Below are 21,878 nucleotides of genomic sequence, written 5' to 3'. Positions count from 1 at the left end.
ACGAGAAAATTCACCAGACAGCACTATATTCAAACTCGGCTGCGAAAGTATGATCACAATATGGCAATGTTATTGCTAATGACATGCCCTACTTGTGGCTCCCTCGCGCGTCGTCAGACCGAGAGAGGCCCATCTGGCCCATAGCCGTAATGAGAGATTGGATCACCGCGTGAAACACAACTCGTGTTTGCTTTTAACTTTAGACGATCTTTTGGTGTTTCAAGAGTCTTCATTCTAATAGTACCTATACCTCAAAGTTTAACAAACCAGTTTTATAGTAAATAAGTATACTTATATTATAAGGATATTGAAGGATGTCAAACGAAGAAGACAATGAGAAGATGAGAATGGAGTGAAGCGCTGGTGGCCGGCCTAGCGGTAAGAGCGTGCGACTTTCGATCCGGAGGTCGCGGGTTCGAACCCGGCTCGTACCAATGAGTTTATCTGAACTTATGTCATTTGATATTTGACAGTCGCTTTTCGGTGAAGGAAAACATCGTGAGGAAACCGGACTAATTCCAATAAGGTCTAGTTACCCTTCGGGTTGAAAGGTCAGATGGCAGTCGCTTTCGTAAAAACTAGTGCCTACGCCAAATCTTGGGAGAAGTTGTCAAAGCGGACCCCAGGCTCCCATGAGCCGTGGCAAATGCCGGGATAACGCAAGGAGGATGATTGAAGGATGTGAAATATCGAATGTCGAATAAAATAAAATAAAAAATAAAAATCATTTATTCATGTACCAAAAATAGCAGTTATAAACAGGCCATAAACTATATTAACACAAAAATAGGCTTCACCATGTCCGTGCCTGAACTAGGGAGATCCTGTATCTCAGGCAGAAAAAATAACTTACAAACTAAAACAGGGAAATTATTTGATAATATCATGTGCATTGCATAGGTATTCAACTAAAAAATAAATAAGTTTCATTACAGATTTATAAATAGAGTAGGTTACCTACTTAAAACTATCATAATTCTAAAAGTACAGCAAAAAAAGATGGTAAGCCATATGTAATACTTATTGCTTATTAGCATTTTAATGAGTCAACAGTTGTACTTTATCGCATCAGCGTAAGGATACATAGGTAGGTGTATTTATTTGTAAACATTAAGTAGCTCTGTCTAGGTTATTTCTAGTTATTTTAGAACTGTTAATAAGTTTTCCGTGTCTTCATAAGACATTAGTTCTAGAGCTTTCTTTGTAACTTTTTTACATTCTGCGTAGCATAGATGATATATGTGATAATCTGCGTTTAACTTATTGTACAGCCGCGGTCCCAGACATATGTAGAACCGCTGTGAAAAGGCATGCTTTTGGTCAGTCAGCCGGTTGCAAACCAAATCTTTCCGTCTCTTGTTAGTAATGTCTGAGTTGTAAGGAAGTGCTTTATGTTGTTTTAGAACAGTGCTTAACACGAATAGCTGTCTTACAGATAATACTTTACAGGACTTATATAATAGGTTAGTAGGGTATAGGAACGGTCGGAATGTTGAGACTTTCAGGATAGCTCTTTGTGCTCTTTCTACAATTAAAAGCAGGGTTTTGGCTGCTCCTCCCCATGATGTAATGCAATATGTTAATAACGACTGGCAAAGAGCAAAGTATACTTGCATTATTAATTTAAGGTCCAAGACATTACGGAGTCTTTTAAACACGTATATCAGCTTACGAACTTTATTACTTAACGCTTCAATATGTGGTCGAAACGATAACGTGTCATTAACTATAACACCCAGGTATTTAATTTTAGTTGCGGGAGTGATGAAGGGACAGTTACAGCTATTGCTAGCAAGGCAGGTATTGCGATGAGCGTAGATAGGATGGTCAGATATAGAATGTTCGAATATCGCGCTTTTCGCTCGATGCTTGAATGACATCTTTCGGATACCGTTCTGCTTCTGATGTCGGTGTGCATTTGTAAAAATATACTGCATAATAATTTTCCATAACATTCGTATTTTGTCGTGCTAGTTCAGTCAACTTTAATATGTACTTCTTGTGCTTAAGATTGATTGAAATGACATGACACTTTCGTGGGTTTCTGTGAAAATACGATGACAAAATATTTTGCACTACATCTGTAATCTGCCTGTGAGTCATCATAATGAACTGTTTATTTGCGTAGCATAAAAATACTAAGTTACTTGCTACAGTGTAGCCTACATGTGTCGCTTAACTTCAAAACTGGGTAAATCTATAAGGTTGATTATCTTTCAGAGCATATTATATTTTTTATATATTCAACCTTAAAGCAGAATGGATTTTTACCCAGGTTTGAAGTTATGCGACACACATAGTGGTGCTTGTTTTGTGTGTAATGTATTTTAAACTGTTGAAAGTCCAATCCTGATTATTATCTGCATTGTACTCGCACGTAATGCGAGGGTAATGTACCTATCTAATGTTATAAATTTTCGACCCATTCCTTAAATTCCACACTGCGAACCGCGCCTAACTCATGATAATTCTGCAGTTCCGCACTCAGTACCAGTAGAAATGTTTCCAGCGCAATAAATACAAATAAGTCCCGTTTATGGTCGCGATAACTGTGAGTGTGAGCCGCCGGAGATAACACAATAACAAATGCTACCCATTCGCGAACTCCATGTTCCCAACCGAATACAGCCTCTCTGCCGCTACGCTAAAAGTGGAAACGCCTCTTTAAAACTTTTGTTGTAATTCCACGGGGCCTAAACGGCTTTAACTTCTATTGAATTTGTAAAGGTTGTGCTTTACATCAAACCATTGCCATATAATAAAGGTACGCTTCTCCATGACGGACACACAATATACCATATTACACGTGAAGCTAAGTTATACCACAGGCTTTTTCGTGATTTACCACAAAATCTATTAAAATAGCGTTTAACAATATTTACCTCAAAACAACTCCTCAATTCATAATGTACATTATTTTCCGGAGTAAAACTTTCAGAATCAAATATTGGTTTTGTAAAGCTAGGAATCAAACAATAGGCTATATCTATTTAAAGCTCAGCGGCGCATAAAGCCCGACACGTAGGTGTATTAGAATTATTAATCGCGACTGTTCCGCTGAAAGTCACGTTGATTACATGCCCTATATGCATTATTAATTGGCCCTGCCAAAATATTTATGTTCAAATATTGTTTCAGGGAACAGTTCCTGGCCGTGCTGCCAGAGATCCAAGCGAGCGCCGACCAATGGCTCCAGGAGACAGAAGAACTCAAGTCCATTGAGACCAGACTCCACGACTGTCACCAGCAGATGGCGCTGGTCAAAGAGATAGAGGCGTACGGACCTAATCTAAGCAGCCATCCTTTGTACGCTATCTCGCAGAAATACTCCTCATACAAAAAGGCAAAGAACGCAGTCGAGGATTCCATGAAAGCCCTCGTTAAGATACTCAACGATTTTGACATTCAAATAGAAAGCTTCGCAGCAGCCAACGAAGCTATCAATGGCCCCAAGTTGGTTACTTGGGTTCAAGAATTTTCAGGACCAAGCGAAGATGACGAGAAACCGATATTTGACCACATCAAAGAGTTCCTTGCGAACGCTGGACAGAGCACAATGATCACACAATGCGAGCAAGCGGAGAACGAACTCAATCAGAGCATGCAAGAGACTATAGTCCTTGTTAGATCCTGCTTAGAACTCCTTTCACAATACGTGGCAGTGTCTCAATATTACCCGCAAACCCATACCGAGTACCATAGAGTTGTCATGTTCCGAAAGTGGCTGGCAGAAGCTTTAGAAAGCAAATCACCTGAAGTCTGCCGCGAAGTATCCAGCCAAGTTACAGCTCTAGTCAATGCTGATAACGCAAACAATACTGAACAGATAGTTGCTTATAACTTCCAACTACAAACTATTACTGCTGAAGCCAACGTGAATTTGAACAAAGCTATTGAAAGACTGCAAATACACGGTGGTCCCGACGCGGTAGCAATAGCTCAAGAGGCATACATTGAAGCGAAGACGAATATCAGCTCATGGGTGCGTTCTGAAGAAGGAGCGGGGGCAGCGTTGGAAAGCGTTGTCATAGGAATGCTCTGCAACTTGAATAGAAGATACCTCATCTAGAGAATAGCGCACAAAGCGCGGGCGACTGTTTAGTCGACTTGACGTCTAGAGAAGGAGAATGGTTCTTAGACGATATGAGCGCTTTATCAATGCAAGCTGTTGAACTACTATCGTTACTTCCTTTACAATCGGCTTCAGCTGAAGATGCAGCGATGCCTGTAGCAGTTGAATGTGTTCGCAACGCCAACTTATTGTTATCTGACTTAGTCCAGTTGAACTACAACTACAGCACCATCATTCTGCCGGAAGCCATGAAGATGCTTCACCAAGAAGACCCGTCGACGCTGATGATGATCAGTGAGCTGAATGCGGTGATCATGAACACTCCCATGCCGTTGAACGAGCTGCTCACTCAGTTGGAGATGAACTTTAGATATTTACTAATGGATATGGAGGTAAGTGGATAGAGCGACTTTAACAATAGTTATTTTAACTTCTGATTAGCAGAAACGTCCGCAATCGATGCCACTAGGCTTAGAATAAATTTAAAAGCTCAGTTGGCAGAGCGCTGGAATATTGATCCAGAGGCCGTGAGTTCAAGTCTCACCCAAGGCAGACATTTTCCACTTTTAAATTTAATAGTTATTTTGTTCGAGTGAGAAGCGAAAGGTTCCACCCACGAGCAGCAGCGACTGTTTCTAAAAGTGGAATCTTTGCAGGGGTTTTATGGCACGATGGCTAAACAAAATTTATCACCGATGAAATGTTATTCTTTCATCACACTTACACGAGGCAAATATAACTCTTCACTAGTTAATGTGGTGAAAAAACGTGTCTAAAATCTTCTTTTATAAAGTAACCTGTGACTCGTTCAGTATGAATATGATTTTTGTATGTTTAAACCGCTAGCAAACCGATTACTTCCAGTCAACCGCATTTCATTGTTGACTGTAACTTTATCTTCGAACGGTCGACAGTCTAGCCGAAGCTTAGCATTAAATGAAAAAACTTTAGGGTCTGAATAGAAGACTCACTGGACTAATAAAATTGTTGAATCAACACCGTTCAAATTTAAACTTAAATTTGAACGGTGTTGATTCAACATTATGCGATTTTAGTTTAGATGATATGTACGCATGATGCCCTGATGAAGAGTCTCCATATGACGATATGACTTGAAACATGTCACTTATCGCGATACATTAACGTGAGTACAACCGTAGGTATATTTAGATACATATGAGATGCTAATAAAATTAACAATAAATCTAGAAGTAGTGGACCAATTTTCATCAAACATGGCTAAGAACGCTCCCGACTTTCAAACAAAAAAAAACGAAATCTAAATCGTTTCATCCTTTCGGGAGTTACGATACCACAGAGAGACAAACACGTCAGACTTATAACACCCCGTCGTTTTTGCGTCGTGGATTAAAAATAGGTGATAACTAGGTCTCAATAGTTCGAAATGCTACCTTATAAAGTTTAGTAATTCCCTCGCTTATAACACCCACTAATAGCGAAGTATTTCAGGACACCATCCACGTGTCTGATTATCTTAAAATATACGATGCAGAATGTTATAGCGAAAGTTTTTGATTCAATCTCGGGCGAAGTTGCCTAGTGGCAAATTGCGATGCGGGCGACGTCGATAACTTGGAGTTGCGAGTTCTGCCTTTGAATGCTGAGATGCGGGCCACTATCTGATATTACTATTTGGAATAGTGTTACGGTTATTTTTAGATTTTGTGGTTATACTTTGGACATTTCGGTGACTCGACTGTTCGTGGATAGATTAGATTACTTGTAGACTTTTCGTATCGAAAATTGCATGAGATTTTACATCATGTTACAATATTCTTGAACAAGTACCTAACATTAATTCACTAGAAAATCTAGACTTACATTTTTTATATAACCTAAGAGTGGTTTTAGTCCTAATAAACTATGTATAGATGTGGTGCGAAAGAATTTCCTTGGTAATTTGGACGACAACGAACGAACGTGTCATGCTATTTCATTCAGTCTCAGTACAATATGTATTGATAATGTCTGAACTAGCATGACAAATACGACGTTTCCAGAAAAATACGAAGGAAATATAGCTATGCAGTGGTATCAAAAATGCAATGCTCATCGTGTCATTACAAAGCGTCTAAGTTGAAGTGAAATACGACATTAAAATATTCAGAAATACTACATCCTAACATGAATAGCATTACGGCTCAGCCACGAAATTGGTCTAAGCGCGACAGCGGTGAGCGGCGGCCATACATTGGAGCGAGACAGCGATGGGACGTTTCATTCACACTTATGGCTGCCGCTCGCCGCTGTCGCGCTTAGACCAATGTCCTGGCTGGGGCGTTAGGTAGCTCATGCAATTTGTTTTCAGTGCCCCTCCGGCGCCCAAGTGTTAGCCGCCGAGCTCCGCGCCCGCTACGAGGCGCTGCTCTCCGGGGACTCGCCCGGCCGCATGGTGCTCATGGGACTCAACGGTCTCTTCGCGGCGGTGGAGCTGAGAGCGCGAGAGCTGGCCGAGCCTCTGGCCGCGCCGGTACCACACGCCTGGAGGAAGATCGATCACGTCAGCGATGCTATGCATATGTCGGTGAGTAAAGTGTCTATAGAACGACCTTGTAACATGGTGCTCATGAACCTCAACGGTTTCTTCGCAGCAGCAGTGGAACAGAGCACGAGAGCTGGCCGAACCACTGGCCACGCCGGTACCACACGCCTGGAGGAAGATCGACCACGTCAGCGACGCTATGCATATGTCGGTGAGTAAAGTATCTATGGAACGACCTTGTGGCATGGTGCTCATGAACCTCAACGTACTTTTCGCAGCAGTGGAATTGAGAGCACGAGAGCCCCACGCCTGGAGGAAGATCGATCACCTCAGCGACGCTATGCTCTCTGAAGATCTTCAGTGAAGATCTTCAGTGGATCTCTTGAGAAGCAAACAGATGTAACAAAGTAATTCACAGGTTTGAAACATATTAGTCTAATGTAATGTATCTGTATAGCTTACTCTTACGCTGACTCAACATTAAGTCGTTGGTGCCGATGGAACAATTGAATGTCTCAATCTTTTGCTTGCTTAATAGCTAATTCTTAATTTTTCTTTCCAGGCTGCTCTCCAAAGCCCGGCGCTCCGCTCAGTCCTGGAGGACTTGTTCCTGGTGCGTCGCGTGCAGGCCGTGGGCGAAGCCCTGGCGCTGTGCGCGCAGACCGCGGCCGCCTTCCGGGGCTCCGGCCCGCTGGCGGTCTACGACGACGCTGCGCTCTGTAAACCTGTCAAACGGTGAGTACTGGCACAGTACAGTATGGCCACTCCCGCTCCCCGCTGAAAGTGCCGCACACTCCCTCTGAACAGTCGACCTGTCATATCTCACTCATACATGGTACGCGTTCACCTACACGAGCTTAGACTGTGTGTTAGGAACGCGCCTCTTTCATATATTTGATCGCCAGTGTCCGAGATGTGGTACTGGTCCATCACAGGTTGCTCTAAAGTCTCTGTAAACTTGTCAAACGGTTGGTAGCTATTGTATCTTAAAAGTGTATGTAGCTTGCGGTATTACATACTTACTTAGATAGTGCATCAGTCTATAACCTAAAATGATAAGACTTCCCACCTTCATGCCTCCAATGAAAGAACACTACACTTAAGATACTCCAGAGAATCCAGAACCTGGAATCATTCATTAGGACCTGTCTTCATCTAGGAAATAAATAAAGCAAAGATGTTTTCAGGTCGAAAAAAAATTACGCAGTAAATGTGGCTACTTGAAAGGAGGATTTTTGTGATAATTTTGAAGCATTGCTAAGTACATACACATACATACATACAATCACGCCTGTGTCCCATGAAGGGGTAGGCAGAGCACATGAAACTACTCAGGTTTCAGTGCCACTCTTGGCAAATAAGGGGTTGAAAGAAAACGAAACTGTGACTTTGCAGTGACAGGTTGCCAGCCTCTCGCCTACGCCAAAATTTAACCCATATCCCACAGTCGCCTTCTACGACACCCACGGGAAGAAAGGGGGCATTGCTAAGTGTTTTTGTTATTTTAGGTTCACTGCCGAATACGTGTCCCGTTGCGTGTTAGGCGTGCACTCGAAGGCGCTAGCCTCGGTATTATGCTTGCTGCTAAGAAGACAGCGTCTGGACCTTGCTGCTGAAGTGGAGCAGAAGGAAATCGGTAAGAATGATCAATCTGACTGTGCATATGTCATGGTTACGAAGCTGTCAGGATCTAAATGCCCTAACACCCGACGCAGTTTCCTGGCTTTATGATCTCAAAGTTGTACCCTGATGTCTCTGATTGCCTGAACATGCATGATATACGATTAAATAAATAATAGTTACGAATAGGCTACTTGACCCTTTTTTAAAGTTTGTCTTATAATATTACTTACTGTCCAATTAACCGAAAAAAATATCACTATATTTTGTTATGATTTAAAAACCGCAAAAAATATTTTTAAAGAATACTTTTTCGTCATCAGGCAAAAACAACATCAGCCATGTCATTTTTAGGGTTCCATAGTCAACTAGGAACCCTTATAGTTTCGCCATGTCTGTCTGTCCGTCCGTCCGTCCGTCCGTCCGTCCGTCCGCGGATAATCTCAGTGACCGTTAGCACTAGAAAGCTGAAATTTGGTACCAATATGTATATCAATCACGCCGACAAAGTGGTAAAATAAAAAGTGGAAAAAAATGTTTTGGTAGGGTACCCCCCCCTACATGTAAAGTGGGGACTGATTTTTTTTTTTTCATTCCAACCCCAATGTGTGATATATTGTTAGATAGGTATTTAAAAATGAATAAGGGTTCACTAAAATAGTTTCTTAATAATATTAATATTTTCGGAAATAATCGCTCCTAAAGGAAAAAAAAAGTGTGTCCCCCCCCCTCTAACTTTTGAACCATATGTTTAAAAAATATGAAAATAAATCACAAAAGTAGAACTTTATAAATACTTTCTAGGAAAATTATTTTGAACTTGATAGGTTGAGTACTTTTTGAGAAAAATACGGAAAACTACGGAACCCTACACTGAGCGTGGCCCGACACGCTAAAATCCGACCCTATAAATCTCTAAGGATAATTAGATTAAGTATACATGTTATCTTTAGTTGTGACATTTAGTGTCATTTGCATCTCTAAAGTAATTTTAGACTTCTTTTTTTTTGTATTTGTACTTTTCTATATTATTATGTGTAGTTTTTAGTTGAATATCGACGTTTGGAGACCTTATACATCTCTAATCATTGTATTAGCGTAATATTTTAGTTAGAACTTAGAATTAGTATTATCAATTGTTATTGCAGTTCAACTTGTATATTGACGTGTAAAAGTGCCCTTGTGGCCTATTTGATGAATAAATGATTGTAATTAAACATTAAATAAATGTCATATACAAAGAAAAAGTGACCAAGGCCTCCAGTGTTCCGAGGTGGAATCGAACCAGCGTACTCCGCTTACCGGGCGAATGCCTGAACCACTCGGCCATCGGTACACGAAGGCAAGGGTCGAAATTTTCAAGTATATGACATTCCCGAAGGCTCGTGGCGCCCTCGGGTGCCGGGGGTTGGGTGTCGGGTGGTGGTAAATACAAGTTAATTTTTTTTTTTTATTAATTTAATTTGTTCTTAGAGTATGATTGTAATTTGTAATTGTAGGTGCGTCGTGGAGCGTGTCCCTCGAGTCCCTCTGCGAGAAGGTGCTCACCAGCTCGCAAGTGACGGAACGCGCGCGCGTGCTGGCGGCGCGAGTCGCGGCGACGCGCAGCGCGCAGCAACGCGCGCAGCACGCCGCCGCCGCGCGCGCGCGCCGCCAGCACGCAGCACGCCGCGCGCTCCCGGCTCGCCGCGCACGCTCAGCTACACGCCGAGGTGAAAAAACTTGACTTAACCCTCTTGCAGGACAAACTAGACGATCAGCAGCAGAGGCAGCGAGGACTGAATCATCTGAATAGCAGCATCTAGGCAGTTATTGTGCCCTTTTTACATAGAGTAGGCTCCGGACCTCAATCTGGACTCTCAAGCTTTTGGTCGCACCTTCGCTCGCGTTAGAAAGACACAAAAAGTAGCCTTTGTCACTCTCCATCCCTTCAACTATCTCCACCTAAAAAATCACGTCAATCCGTCGCTCAGTTTTGCCGTGAAAGACGGTCAAGCAAACAGACACACACACTTTCCCATTTATAATATTAGTATGGATTGATACCAGACATCCTATACGGATGTTGCTAGAGCGAGCCACTTCCTCGTGAGCAATTTCCTCGTGAGGCAAGCGTGCTATGTAGACGTGCATCGGCCGAGGCAATGCGTGCATTTTGTTCAGCCGAGCAACCTGTTACAGACATTGGACGTTTTCTGCGTGAGCACTTTGCCTCGCGGCGTGTGCTCTGTGTGGACCCGGCTAATCAGCTTTGTGTTGTCTCTCCCCCCACCCCGGCGATTAACGATGGCATACAATAAAAAAACATCAAACCGTGTGGGGTATCAAATGAAATAGCTTATTGAGTAGTTCACGAATTTATAGCATAGGTACTATGACCTTTCTTAAATTTTCGTCTTCGATTTTTTCGAAAATTTACGAAAATGCTGCATTTTCATTATAAATTTATTGTAAATAAATACTAGATAAATATATGTTCTTCTTCATAAAATGTATAATTTTACTTTTAGGTTTTGGGTTCGAACCAAGAGGCCCCGGTCCTAGCTCGCCGCGCCAGAGATCTGGCCGCGGCCATGGAGCGGCTGTCCACCGCCGCTGCGAAAGCGCAAGGGTTACTCACGGCCGCTCATCAGAGGTAATTCTTAGGGTATTTTTTACATAGGTTATGTTTCCTGGAGAGTTAAAGAGAGACTACGGATTTTCAGTTACTACATTTATTCCAATATGCATACTCCTTTGCTTCTTTTATTGTTATAACCTACGGCTAGTTGCATCAACCACAGTTATCAGACACGTTAACGTCATGCAGCATAAGTTTATGGAAATTCCCATAAAAAAAAAATGCGAACACTTTAGTGCAACTGACCTAAGAGTTAACAGCAAATGTCTACTCCTTCTAACTTCTTCTTCTACTTCTCCCTCATATAGGTACTCTCTTTATCCGCCTTTGTTCACTTTTATTTTCCACGTGTCCCAACCCAACCGACTCAACATAGCTTTGTTGATCGCTTCAGTTCTCAATGTAAAATTTAGTTATCGATAATTTTAAAGTAATGATTCATTTAAAACGATTTTCTTCTCCGTCAAATTACTCTTGCTCTGCCAAGTGGTCGTGGTCATGTTGAATTACGAACGATTCTACACCAGTTCTCCCCTTTTTTACGTTGGCGAAATGCATTTACACATGCCACCCGGTCCGGGGGAACCAGGGGCGAAAACGGACTAAACAGTTTAGGACTACCGTTTAAAACCACTAACGAATTCCGTCTCCGCTTGGGTGGAGAGCCTCAGGTCGCTATGAGGTCGAATGTATAATTCGACCACGTACACCCCATTGGGTGGCCTTCTGGCCGCATGCAGTCGGGGTAGATGTTTCTGTACACATGTGTTAAGATGATGTAAGTGCGTTTTCAAATTATCCGATCCGATATCGTATCTCGGACCGATATCCAATCCAATACATTACAGGCGCCATCTTGGATTTTTTCTATTGAAATTCTTCCGACATCGGATCGGATAATGTAAAACGGACTAAGGACGTCATGCTTTTGATCCGACGCATCGGGGAACGTCCTCTCGACCTACATCCATTGACCCGTCCCTGGACAACGAGTCTTTCCATGGCACGCTCTCCACGTCGTGTCACATGGCCGTTAAATCAATAAGCAGAGTAAATTGAGTTATTTTAAAGGATATTTGATATTTTTCAGAGTAAAATGGGGCGCCGGAGCCAACCCCGCGCTCCAATCCCCGCTGTCAGCGCTGGAGGCGGCGTGGGGCGCGCGCTCGGTGCGCGCGCGGCGCCTGGTGGGTGTGGCGCGCGCGCTGGCCGCGCACGGCCGGGCCGCCGCCGCCCTGCGCACGCAGCACGCCAAGACCGCCAGGACTGCCAGGCAGGCGCTGGCTCACTGGGAGAAGGTTACTCACTACTTAATACCTAATATCTGGACGATTATTACGATTACGATTACTCTATCACGTCTTTAGATACAAAAACTCTTATAAATTTTAACTTCTGATTAGCAGAAACGTCCCGATCGATGCACTAATTTGTGGAAAATGTCTGCCTTGGTGAGACATGAACTCACGCCTCTGATCGATTTTCCATCGCTCTCATCCGAGCGCAGACATTTTCCTCTTTCTATTTTATTATATCACGTCTTAAGATAAAAAAACTCTTATAAAAAAAAAAACTTTATTTCTGGCCGGGATTCGAAACCCTGACACCTGCGATGTGCTTCCGAACATTAGACCGACCTCTTATGACTGAGCTACGCCCGGCCGATGCGCAGTCGGCGAAATTAACGACCATATTTTGCGTTTACTAACGCGAAAGAAAAACGCATGAAAATTCGAAAATTTGCGTTTTCCGAGATCTAAGACTGAGCTAGATCGATCTTTCACCCCCGAACACCCCCACATAACAAATTTCGGCGAAATCGTTAGAGCTGTTTCCGAGATCGTAAGTATATATAAATAAATATACAAAAATTGCTCGTTTAAAGATATAAGATTAAATATGTCTCATTCCCCACTATCTTAACCGGCCTCGGTCTTGAAGCGGCCTAGGGCGCTCGCTATAGACGCATGCTATAAAGACCGAACACGCTAAAATGGCAAGACATGTTTTAGCCGACGCGGAGAAAATAGGTATTATATTTCAATAGAACATCCGCTTGGTTAACGACAGCAAGTGACAAACATAAACAAACACGAGCAGAGAGTGTGTGTAGAGAGGTGCTAATATGTACCAGTGATCAACACCGGTGTCAGTTATTTGGCCCATTTTTTTCAAAGTTGTACACCCCACTTTTTTTGTAACATGGGTATTTTTTACGCGATTCTTACTCAGAATCGAGAGCTCTTTCGATCCTGATAGGAGAAAAAAAATGTGTGAGAACCTTCCATTCCGTTACCGCCATACAAAATGTATGAAAAAATGGTAACGGATGAGAAAAATACCTTGGGACACTTTTTTTCTCCTATTAGGATTGAAAGAGCTCGCGATTCTGAGTGGAAAACACATAAAAATTTCCAAATCCGAAAAAAAGTGGGGTGGACAACTTTGAAATAAAAGGCCCATTTTTACAAAACAAAGCAGTGTTCGACTAAGGGCCAGTTGCATCAACCACATTTGACAGACACATCATCGTCACGCGGCAGACGTCTATGGAACTTCTCATACTATAAAATTAAACAAACAAACACTTTAACGGTAACAGACGATTTGATGCAACCGGCCCTAACTGTCACGTTTTCCAAGAGTGGAGATGCTGTCTCTATGTTCGGTCGTGTTAAGCATATACAGTGAGCTGCAGAAATGTGGTATCATTCGGTATGGCCCTGACGGAAGATCAGCGTTGGCCACCCAGGCTAACACCATGCTGTCAGGACCATCTTCATGGCAATTATGTGTACCTACTAACTTTTTGTGATGTTATGTGTGTAAATAATTCTCTGTTGTTGATCTGTATTTGTGTCTTTTTTTGTATTATTTTGCCATGAATAAAAAATATTTCTATTTCTAAATGCATGGCGTATTTATCAATGAATTCATTCATAATTTCTCCATGCACTTTTGCAGCTGATAGTGATAGTACATGTGTGTAGAATAGTCAGATTATCAATAATATAATACTAAATTATTTTTTACAGGCTTGCACGCTGTCCCAGAAATACTCCCTACGTGTGACGGACGCACAACACGCTCTTATGGAAATGCTGCACCCTGAAGGCAACATCGATCAACATTGGGTGAGTAACACAATTAAAGAAGCTCACAAAAACATATATATCAGCTCTACCACCGGACTGCACTTAAAATACTGGCTACCAACATTAGACGACATCCAAAATCTCCGAAATAAGATCACGCTATCATTCCACCTCACCCAAATTCTCACCATCATCATCATCATCATCATCATCATTTCAGCCATTAATCGCCCACTGCTGAGCATAGGCCTCCCTTCGTGTACGCCACTCATCCCGGTCCTGGCCTAATCTCATCCAGAAGTGCCCCGCAGTTTTTCGAATATCATCCACCCAACGAGCCAACAGATGCCAGGAAATTCTCACCGGCCATGGCTATCACAAAACGTATCTCCACCGCTTCAAAATCACCCCCGATGACCTATGACCAAACCACTCCACAATCCATAGACCATCTCCTCAGATATTGCCCTAAATTTATGAACCCACGTCTCGACCACGAAATCATCTGTCAAAATCTCAAAATTGACCCTTATAACCTTTTGGAAATCATTACAAAAAACTCGACTTTGGAATCATTCTGTAAGTGTAAATGTATCACTTATATAGTTAAGAAACTCAAAAAATTCAATGGTCAGTTTCTTCGATCATTTTCTAGTATATTCTATCACAGGAATGCCTAAAATACACTTTGATTTGATTAAATGACAACAATGACTTTTAAATTATTTCAAAACTAGCTTTTACCCGCGGCTTCGCTCGCATTAGAAAGAGACAAAAGTAGCCTTCACTTTCCATCTCTTCAACTATCTCCACTTAAAAAATCACGTCTATTCGTCGCTCCGTTTTGCCGTGAAAGACGGACAAACAGACACACACACTTTCTCATTTATAATATTAATATGAATAATTGCTTCTTTCTAAATCGGTGGTGGGAAAAGTACGGCCCGCTAGCCAAGTCCGCCCGCGAAAGGATTTTATCCGGCCCGCCATCTGTCCTTTAGACCTCTAAAATTCCTTAAAATTTTAGCCCACAGTGAAAAAAGTTTTCCCACCACTGTTCTAAATAGGTAACACTGATAGCTAACACTCTTTTTCAGTTGGAAAGCGTAAACTCCCTTCTAGTCGACATGATTGCCTCCCTGACTCGCGACGCGGCCTCGCTCACACAACGCACGAAGACGTCCGCGGAACAGCTGACAGCCAAGGCTGCCAACCTCGCCGCCCCTGCCGCTGCTAGGAACGCTCTAGCGCAAGATATCAAACCGCCGCTGCAAGCTTTACAACACGTTAACGATGTGAGTACAGACAATATTGTCTCAGAATAAGTCAAAACCATAATAGTAGAAGAACTATCAGCAAAGGCTGCCAACCTCGCTGCCCCTGTCGCTGCTAGGAATGCTCTAGCGCAAGATATCAAACCGCCGCTGCAAGCTTTACAACACGTTAAAGCTGAGTTTAGACGTGCAAGTTATTGCTGCAAGTTTTGAGACGCGTGATAGGTAAGAGTGAGTGGCAAATATCTGTATCTCTCTCTTCCATATACTTTTGTTTCAAAACTTGCTGCAATGACTTGCACGTCTAAAAACTCAGCTTAACGATGTGAGTACACTCAGGCTAAAACTTTCACAGAAGAGTTATATGAAAAGCAGAGGACCCAAAACAGACCCTTGCGGTACGCCGGAACATATTATATCCTGTGAATTCATTATTTTTTCTCATTCTTAATAATTTAAATATAATGTTTACACGCGTTGTGTCTTACCTGTCATGTAATACTAAAGAAACTTTAAAATTGCACCTTGCCTGTACACTCCATTTGTCAATAGTGTTTGATGTAGTCAAAAGCCTTATAGAAATTTCAAAACATTAGAGTCCTCAGAACATTTGCCATTTCAATAAAAAATTACGAATTCATTGCACAAGAAGAATGCGTTTGCTAATAAATGATATGGGTCAATGAAAATATATTTTATATTTTCAGGGAGCGAATCCAGCGAGCGAAATCTTAGCTCTAGAGAAACGAATCACGGAGTTATTGAACATAATAAATGACACAACTGCCGGACCCGCGGCGGTGACTGCCGCTGCGGCCGAATTGGCCGTGCGATTACCTGCAGTTTACACGGACTTAGCCGAGTAAGTAAAAGTGGTCTCCAAATTGAACTAGAATTATTATTTTTGAATATCATGACAGAAATGTCCATCCGACGATCGAATAAAATAGAGAATTTTGAAACACCTTTTTTTCTGTTAAAGAATTTTTACGACTTTTATGGCGATGACGTTTGAATTCAAGGTTTTTTGAGTGTGTCCACTGTTTCGATTTCTTGTAACCTAGGTATTTTTCAGGCTGGGAACGCGCTGGGCGGCCGACACGGGCGCGCGGCGCCTGGTGCGGCAGGGCGCCGTGGGCGCGCGCGGGACCAACGTCAAACACGGTTAGTATATTTTTCTACTCCTGTAGTGCTATTCGTCATTTAAAGTGTCGTGCATACATCTTTAAAACCCTACATGTCAGATGCCAGCCTCCGACCGACTCCCCGCGCACCCACGCATACGTTATAGCCTTTAACGCATTGTTAGGAAGCCTTTACTGGATATAGCGGGGGCGCGGGGGAGTGCGAGCGATTTGTTGACAGAAGTAACTTGGTAGAAACACCTTACAATATGCTTTGGTATAAATTATTTCGCAGATTTTTATAATATAGAATCTTACGATGGCTTCGCTCGTTATCGTATGTACCTAACGGTGATTTTAGGACTATATTTCCTTTTAGATCGTAAGACGGGTAGCAATTTTTATACATTGAACCACAGATGTCATATATACCATAGATGAACCAAACGTATCTACTTAGCGTGTCAAATTAAGTAAATTAACTGAGTTAATATAAAATCCACTGAATTGTCCGTCTTTAATCGCAGCTTGCAGCTTTAGGGCGTCAATTTTTGTAAGTTGAACTCAACAAAAACATTAAAAATGCCTCGTTACGTGATATTTAATTGCAACAACACAAAAATTATTAACATTCAAGGGCCTGAGACATTTAAAAAATGCAAAATCACAGGCAAGTAACAACTTCAGCACTAGATGAACTTGTTCCTTCTATCTAAATCTAATTCTGTGTGTCCGTATTCTTAGCTAGATTTGAATATTCGATTTTTTTCTCAGGAGGAGGGTTACGCAACGCGGTGGGCGCGGGGGTGTGGAAGCGCGTGCGGCTCAAGCTCGAGGCGCGCGACCCCGACCCCGCACGCAGCACGCGCGTGCAGGAACAGGTAACGTACATTCTGCTGGTTTTGGCACAAGCGCGTTGATGTCTTTCTACATGTCACTGGTCAAATAGGCGAGACGACTAAAAAAAACTATTGTCCCAGATTTGTAAGAACCTCTTTTTGACACATGACAGCGTCCACAATACGTCAACTCGCGCAACCTAATGAAATTTTAAATAAAATCCTGTAATAATATTTAAAAACATCAAGTACTTAAAAACAATATTTCGCTTACTTTAAACATAATCAAGCACATGTTACATTTTTGCGGATCTTCGTTAGTGAGTATTTTACGATATTAATTTATCACGCAGGATTTACTTATTACGACATTTATCATTCATTTTTATTTTTAAACTAGTGCTGTGGCAGTCTGTCATTTCGATTCAAATGACATTTCAGTAAGTTGATAGAAATCGTATATTTGTTTATGCGCCTCCTTGTACATAGGGCCTAATCGATTCAACCAATTCGAAATTAATCGTTAGATTTGGCAAACGATACGTGTTAGCCACATCGCAACATACTTCAAAACAAATGTGTCAAAAATGTGAACTTACAAATCCGGGACAATAATTATTCCGTCAGTCAGATTATCAAAGAATTTTAGACACGTATTTTATTCTTTTTTTTCGTAAACGAAAAATGACGACGGTACAGTGCGTTGAAGTTACGCGTGACATCACGCCTAGGTACAATTTTTACTTAGAAGTGACGTCACAAGCCCCCACTCCGGAACTTTGCTTATCTGTGTATTTTTTCATTAATTAGAAAAAGCGAAAAATATGTGTTCAGTATTTTTGAACGATCTAACTGACGGACTAAACAGAATGCCATTTTTTTATGTAGTCGTCATCCCTATTCAATTTAGTTGGTTACGGTAAGAAAAGAAAAAGGTATTCGGCAATTACTGGTTTTACTATTATTATTGACATAATTGTTATATTACAAGACACGAATGTTGTTATATAATATGATGGTTTTTCATATTACTGAAGATCTTTTCCGCACCAATTATAAGTTGTTGTTTGATTCAATTGTTGATTGGTAGAAACTGTTTTGAGGTGTTAACCCAAAAAATGGTTTACTAAATTTTGTTTTGTGTCAAGTCAAGATAAATGTATTTCATCGGTGCATAAAATGTGTATATCTTTATTAGAAGCTTGTCGATGTCTTTCTTCTTGATATGATATCACAAAACATTAGTTCATCAAAGGGTTTCTTTGACCAAAAACTACTTAGGGCCAGTCGCATCAACCACATTAGACAGACACATCATCGTCAAGCGGCAGACGTCTATGGAACTTCCCATACAATAAAATTTAACGAACGCTTTAACGGTGACAGACGGTTAGATGCAACCGACCGTTAGTCTTTCTGCCGTGCTTCAAAACTATACGAAGTCGTTATTCCGCAGGTGGAGTACATGATATCGGAAGCGACTAACGCAGAGAACTTGTGCCTGATGTACGAAGGCTGGATGGCGTGGGTCTGAGGGGAGTATTCCGCACGAGGGCTGCCCTCCCCGCGCCGCGCACGCGCCCCGGCCGCGGCCGGAGACGGTACTGGGTACTGCAGTACTGGGACGTAACAAACACAAAGTCTCACACCTCGACGTCTCGAGGTCGACTTTGCTCGGAGAAGTGAGTAGCCCCCCTCGCGAGGGGCCCCGTCTTTGTCTTTTTCGTTCGGTTTTTTTTACTAAGGGTTTCGGCGGGCGATGATGATGTCGCCCCGTAAGGCGTCTTCGGAATTCGAATTCAAACGTCCGGCGATTTGCTGAGCCTTCGCGACCCGGCGGTAATTTTAGACTTAGGAGGCCGATCGACTCGAAAACGGTATTCGATGGAAATTATACTCGAAAAGAGGTAATCTTTTAACGGTCATGCCGCGAAACCTGGCGGCGGTCGCCCGAACATCTGGGCGACAGACAGACAGAAATGTCTTATCCGGTAGATATTTCGAATTCGCGATTTTTTTATGCTCTCTAACCGGCTTGGGTTCTGTCCACCTATTACGACGACGATATGCGTTTGACGATTATACCCGTCAGTAGCACAAAACGGACAGCCGGGAGCTATATTTAGAATAATTATTATGCTTATATGTCATATTACTGTAAGAATCCGCTGACTTATATTAAACGTCACGCTTTGAACGCTTTTGAATTAAATGAAATAAACATTTCCCAAAAAAGATTTAAATGACGTGCAGTTTTAGTATTTAACGCGTCTAATATTTGAACAACATAAATTATCATTCAAAAAGTTAAAGCGCTTGCACGGGTAATTAATATTACATTTACTTTAAGGAAAGAAAATAAATAGGCAGAAAATTGCAACTTCAAAAGCATCATAATCTTTCAAAATCCTCTTATAAATCGTGTTTTCTTTAATCAGTTTCATCATCAAATTGCCCGTGTAAGGTTACTTTACAAACCAACAGAGATTTAAATGATAAATAAACAGGTGTATCGTCAATCTAATAAAGCAATGTTGAACCACACAATGCAATTCTTAAATTAGATATCAATTTAGCAAGCAATCAAAATAATAAGTTAACCAGTCAGGTTTGAAAACGATCGACTTTTTACATTTAATCAATATATTTTTCGCAGTTTTTGTCACATGAGAGTGAAAAATTCTTATTTTAAATTGAAAAATCCTTTCTGATGTGTAGCAAAAAAATTCAATAGAAATGTATGCATATTGCTTATCAGATTCTTCCTTGTGCAAGCGCAAAAGTAGATTTCATAAAAATAAAAAAAATCCTAACACAAACTATATTGACAAGTCTGAACAGATGATAAAGCCTTTCGACCATAGTAGCAGGTATTTAAAAATACATGCAACTATTTAACATTTTGACAGTCTTGAAAATATGACTCAAGTAATTTCTTAGTGACATGCTAGTAGTTCATATTATTATATTATGTATATGTTTCAATACATTCAAAAGCGTTCTCAGGAACTCATTTTCTGTAATACTTTTAATTATTATTATTTTAGGTCTTTAAATTAAAAAAAAAAAAAAAAACAGAAAAAAAAAGACTCGTTTTTTGTTAAATCGTGTCGTGTTTTGATTAACACAAGGAGAGTGAATACATAGGAGTAGGACGTTACTCTTAAAATCATAACATTATATTTCATAACCTCCTATACTTACTTTTCGCCGAAACAAAATGTATGTATCATAATATCTAGATATGAAATCCAAGAAAGATCATTTAGTGACCATAGTAACGTCAAACTCACACTATAGGATATCTTTTTTTGCTTCAAAATACAAAGTAGGTAGAGTACCTAATACCTTTTGATTCATTTCTCAATAAGTAGATGCCTCTTTTCTCATAAATAATATGATAAAATAATATCAAGTAGATCCAGTGCAGTTAGTCCCAATCGAAAACAGGGGACTGTATATTCTCTAACAATATTATTAAAAATAATTATATTCATTGAATTTACAGAAAATGAGTTCTATATCATATTGCCCGCATTATTTGTAGTGTCATGAGTGCCTGGAGAGAGATTGTGTAGTGTTAATCTTCATTCTTCATATATATCCTAGAGGTGGTTGGGCAGTGGAGCATTATGTGGCTAAATTATGTAGTAACTAAGATTTCTGTTATACATGTACCTACATTCAATGTTTAACTGAAGATATGTTTATAACATTGTCTCATATCATTAAATAATTTGTTTAAATAGTGAAATCATTGTCATATTTAAAATATGTTTAGATACAAGTTTTTATTACATACCTACTGAAACAATCAAAAACTCGATGTTTTAAAATTAAGTATGTCTAAAACTGTATTAAAATCAGCTGTATACTTGAATTAAAATTTATTTGTCCTACGCAGTCATGACCACAGCCAAATATCTCGAAATTGACAACGTTTCAAAATTTTCAATGTCCCTAAATCGAAAACCATTTCGAGATATACGCTTGTAGATCACATAAATCATTTTCTTAATTTTTTTTTCCGCATTTTTAGTATAAAAAATCTTAAAAATAGTTTAAAGGGGAAGTGACGTCAAATAGCTGATTTAAAGCTGCCACTAATCAAAAAACTCTTCCAGTTGGGATGTCACTTTAGTTTGAAAGTGAAACTTATCACAGTTCGTAGCAAAGATATTAAAAAAATCATGGCTTAGTCTATGATTCGTAGTCATTCACTAGTGGTTGACAGTGACACTTGACAGTCAGACATACCGGACTGTTTAAGCTGACTGTTAAAACTCTTTTTTTAGGAATGATTTTGTCGTTTTCTTAGGTGTATGAAACAACACATGTGACGTCACGAAGCTGTGTCTTGACGTTGGATCTTACGCTCTTTCTGCTCGAAGCAGTAATAAAAAGGGAATTTCTCATTAAAATAACAGTTTTTGGAAAAATAAAAAAATACATGTATCTTTTAGTATTGAGTTCTTTCAAACCAAACAATAAAAAGTAGAACTCAAAAATATGAAATGTTGTCAATTAGTTATGCTAGGGTGACCAGCATCCCAATGTTTGCAAATTTCAAACATTCAACCTATTTTTTTTTCTGACTTGCTAATCAAACTATTAAACGTTATGTCCGTATCTTGCCCATTATTAATAATTAGAGTTACCTACCTACTTTAGATTACAAATAGTATATTGTCATACAATTCACATCAGTATTCACATTTTACTTGTCAGTGA

At 40.6% G+C, this 21,878-nt stretch overlaps 1 protein-coding gene across 1 annotated transcript in view; it reads left to right on the top strand.

Moving 5' to 3' along the window:
• LOC125231624 (serine/threonine-protein kinase SMG1) overlaps window positions 1-21,074 on the top strand; it is a gene marked incomplete at its 5' end in the record, with an annotated part of 319,651 nt that extends 298,577 nt beyond the window's left edge. Inside the window, 15 exon segments of the mRNA XM_048137090.1 lie at window positions 3,139-4,061; window positions 4,064-4,464; window positions 6,402-6,617; window positions 7,138-7,310; window positions 8,084-8,211; window positions 9,695-9,839; window positions 9,841-9,907; window positions 10,706-10,830; window positions 11,906-12,113; window positions 13,851-13,949; window positions 15,008-15,205; window positions 15,892-16,046; window positions 16,260-16,348; window positions 17,083-17,189; window positions 18,604-21,074. Of these exon segments, the coding sequence (XP_047993047.1) occupies window positions 3,139-4,061; window positions 4,064-4,464; window positions 6,402-6,617; window positions 7,138-7,310; window positions 8,084-8,211; window positions 9,695-9,839; window positions 9,841-9,907; window positions 10,706-10,830; window positions 11,906-12,113; window positions 13,851-13,949; window positions 15,008-15,205; window positions 15,892-16,046; window positions 16,260-16,348; window positions 17,083-17,189; window positions 18,604-18,681 (3,112 nt within the window).
• Window positions 21,075-21,878: the final 804 nt, after the last annotated feature.

Source organism: Leguminivora glycinivorella, chromosome 12 (assembly GCF_023078275.1).
Source record: "Leguminivora glycinivorella isolate SPB_JAAS2020 chromosome 12, LegGlyc_1.1, whole genome shotgun sequence".
NCBI lineage: Eukaryota > Metazoa > Arthropoda > Insecta > Lepidoptera > Tortricidae > Leguminivora > Leguminivora glycinivorella.
This window is presented reverse-complemented; position numbering and strand designations above follow the sequence as displayed.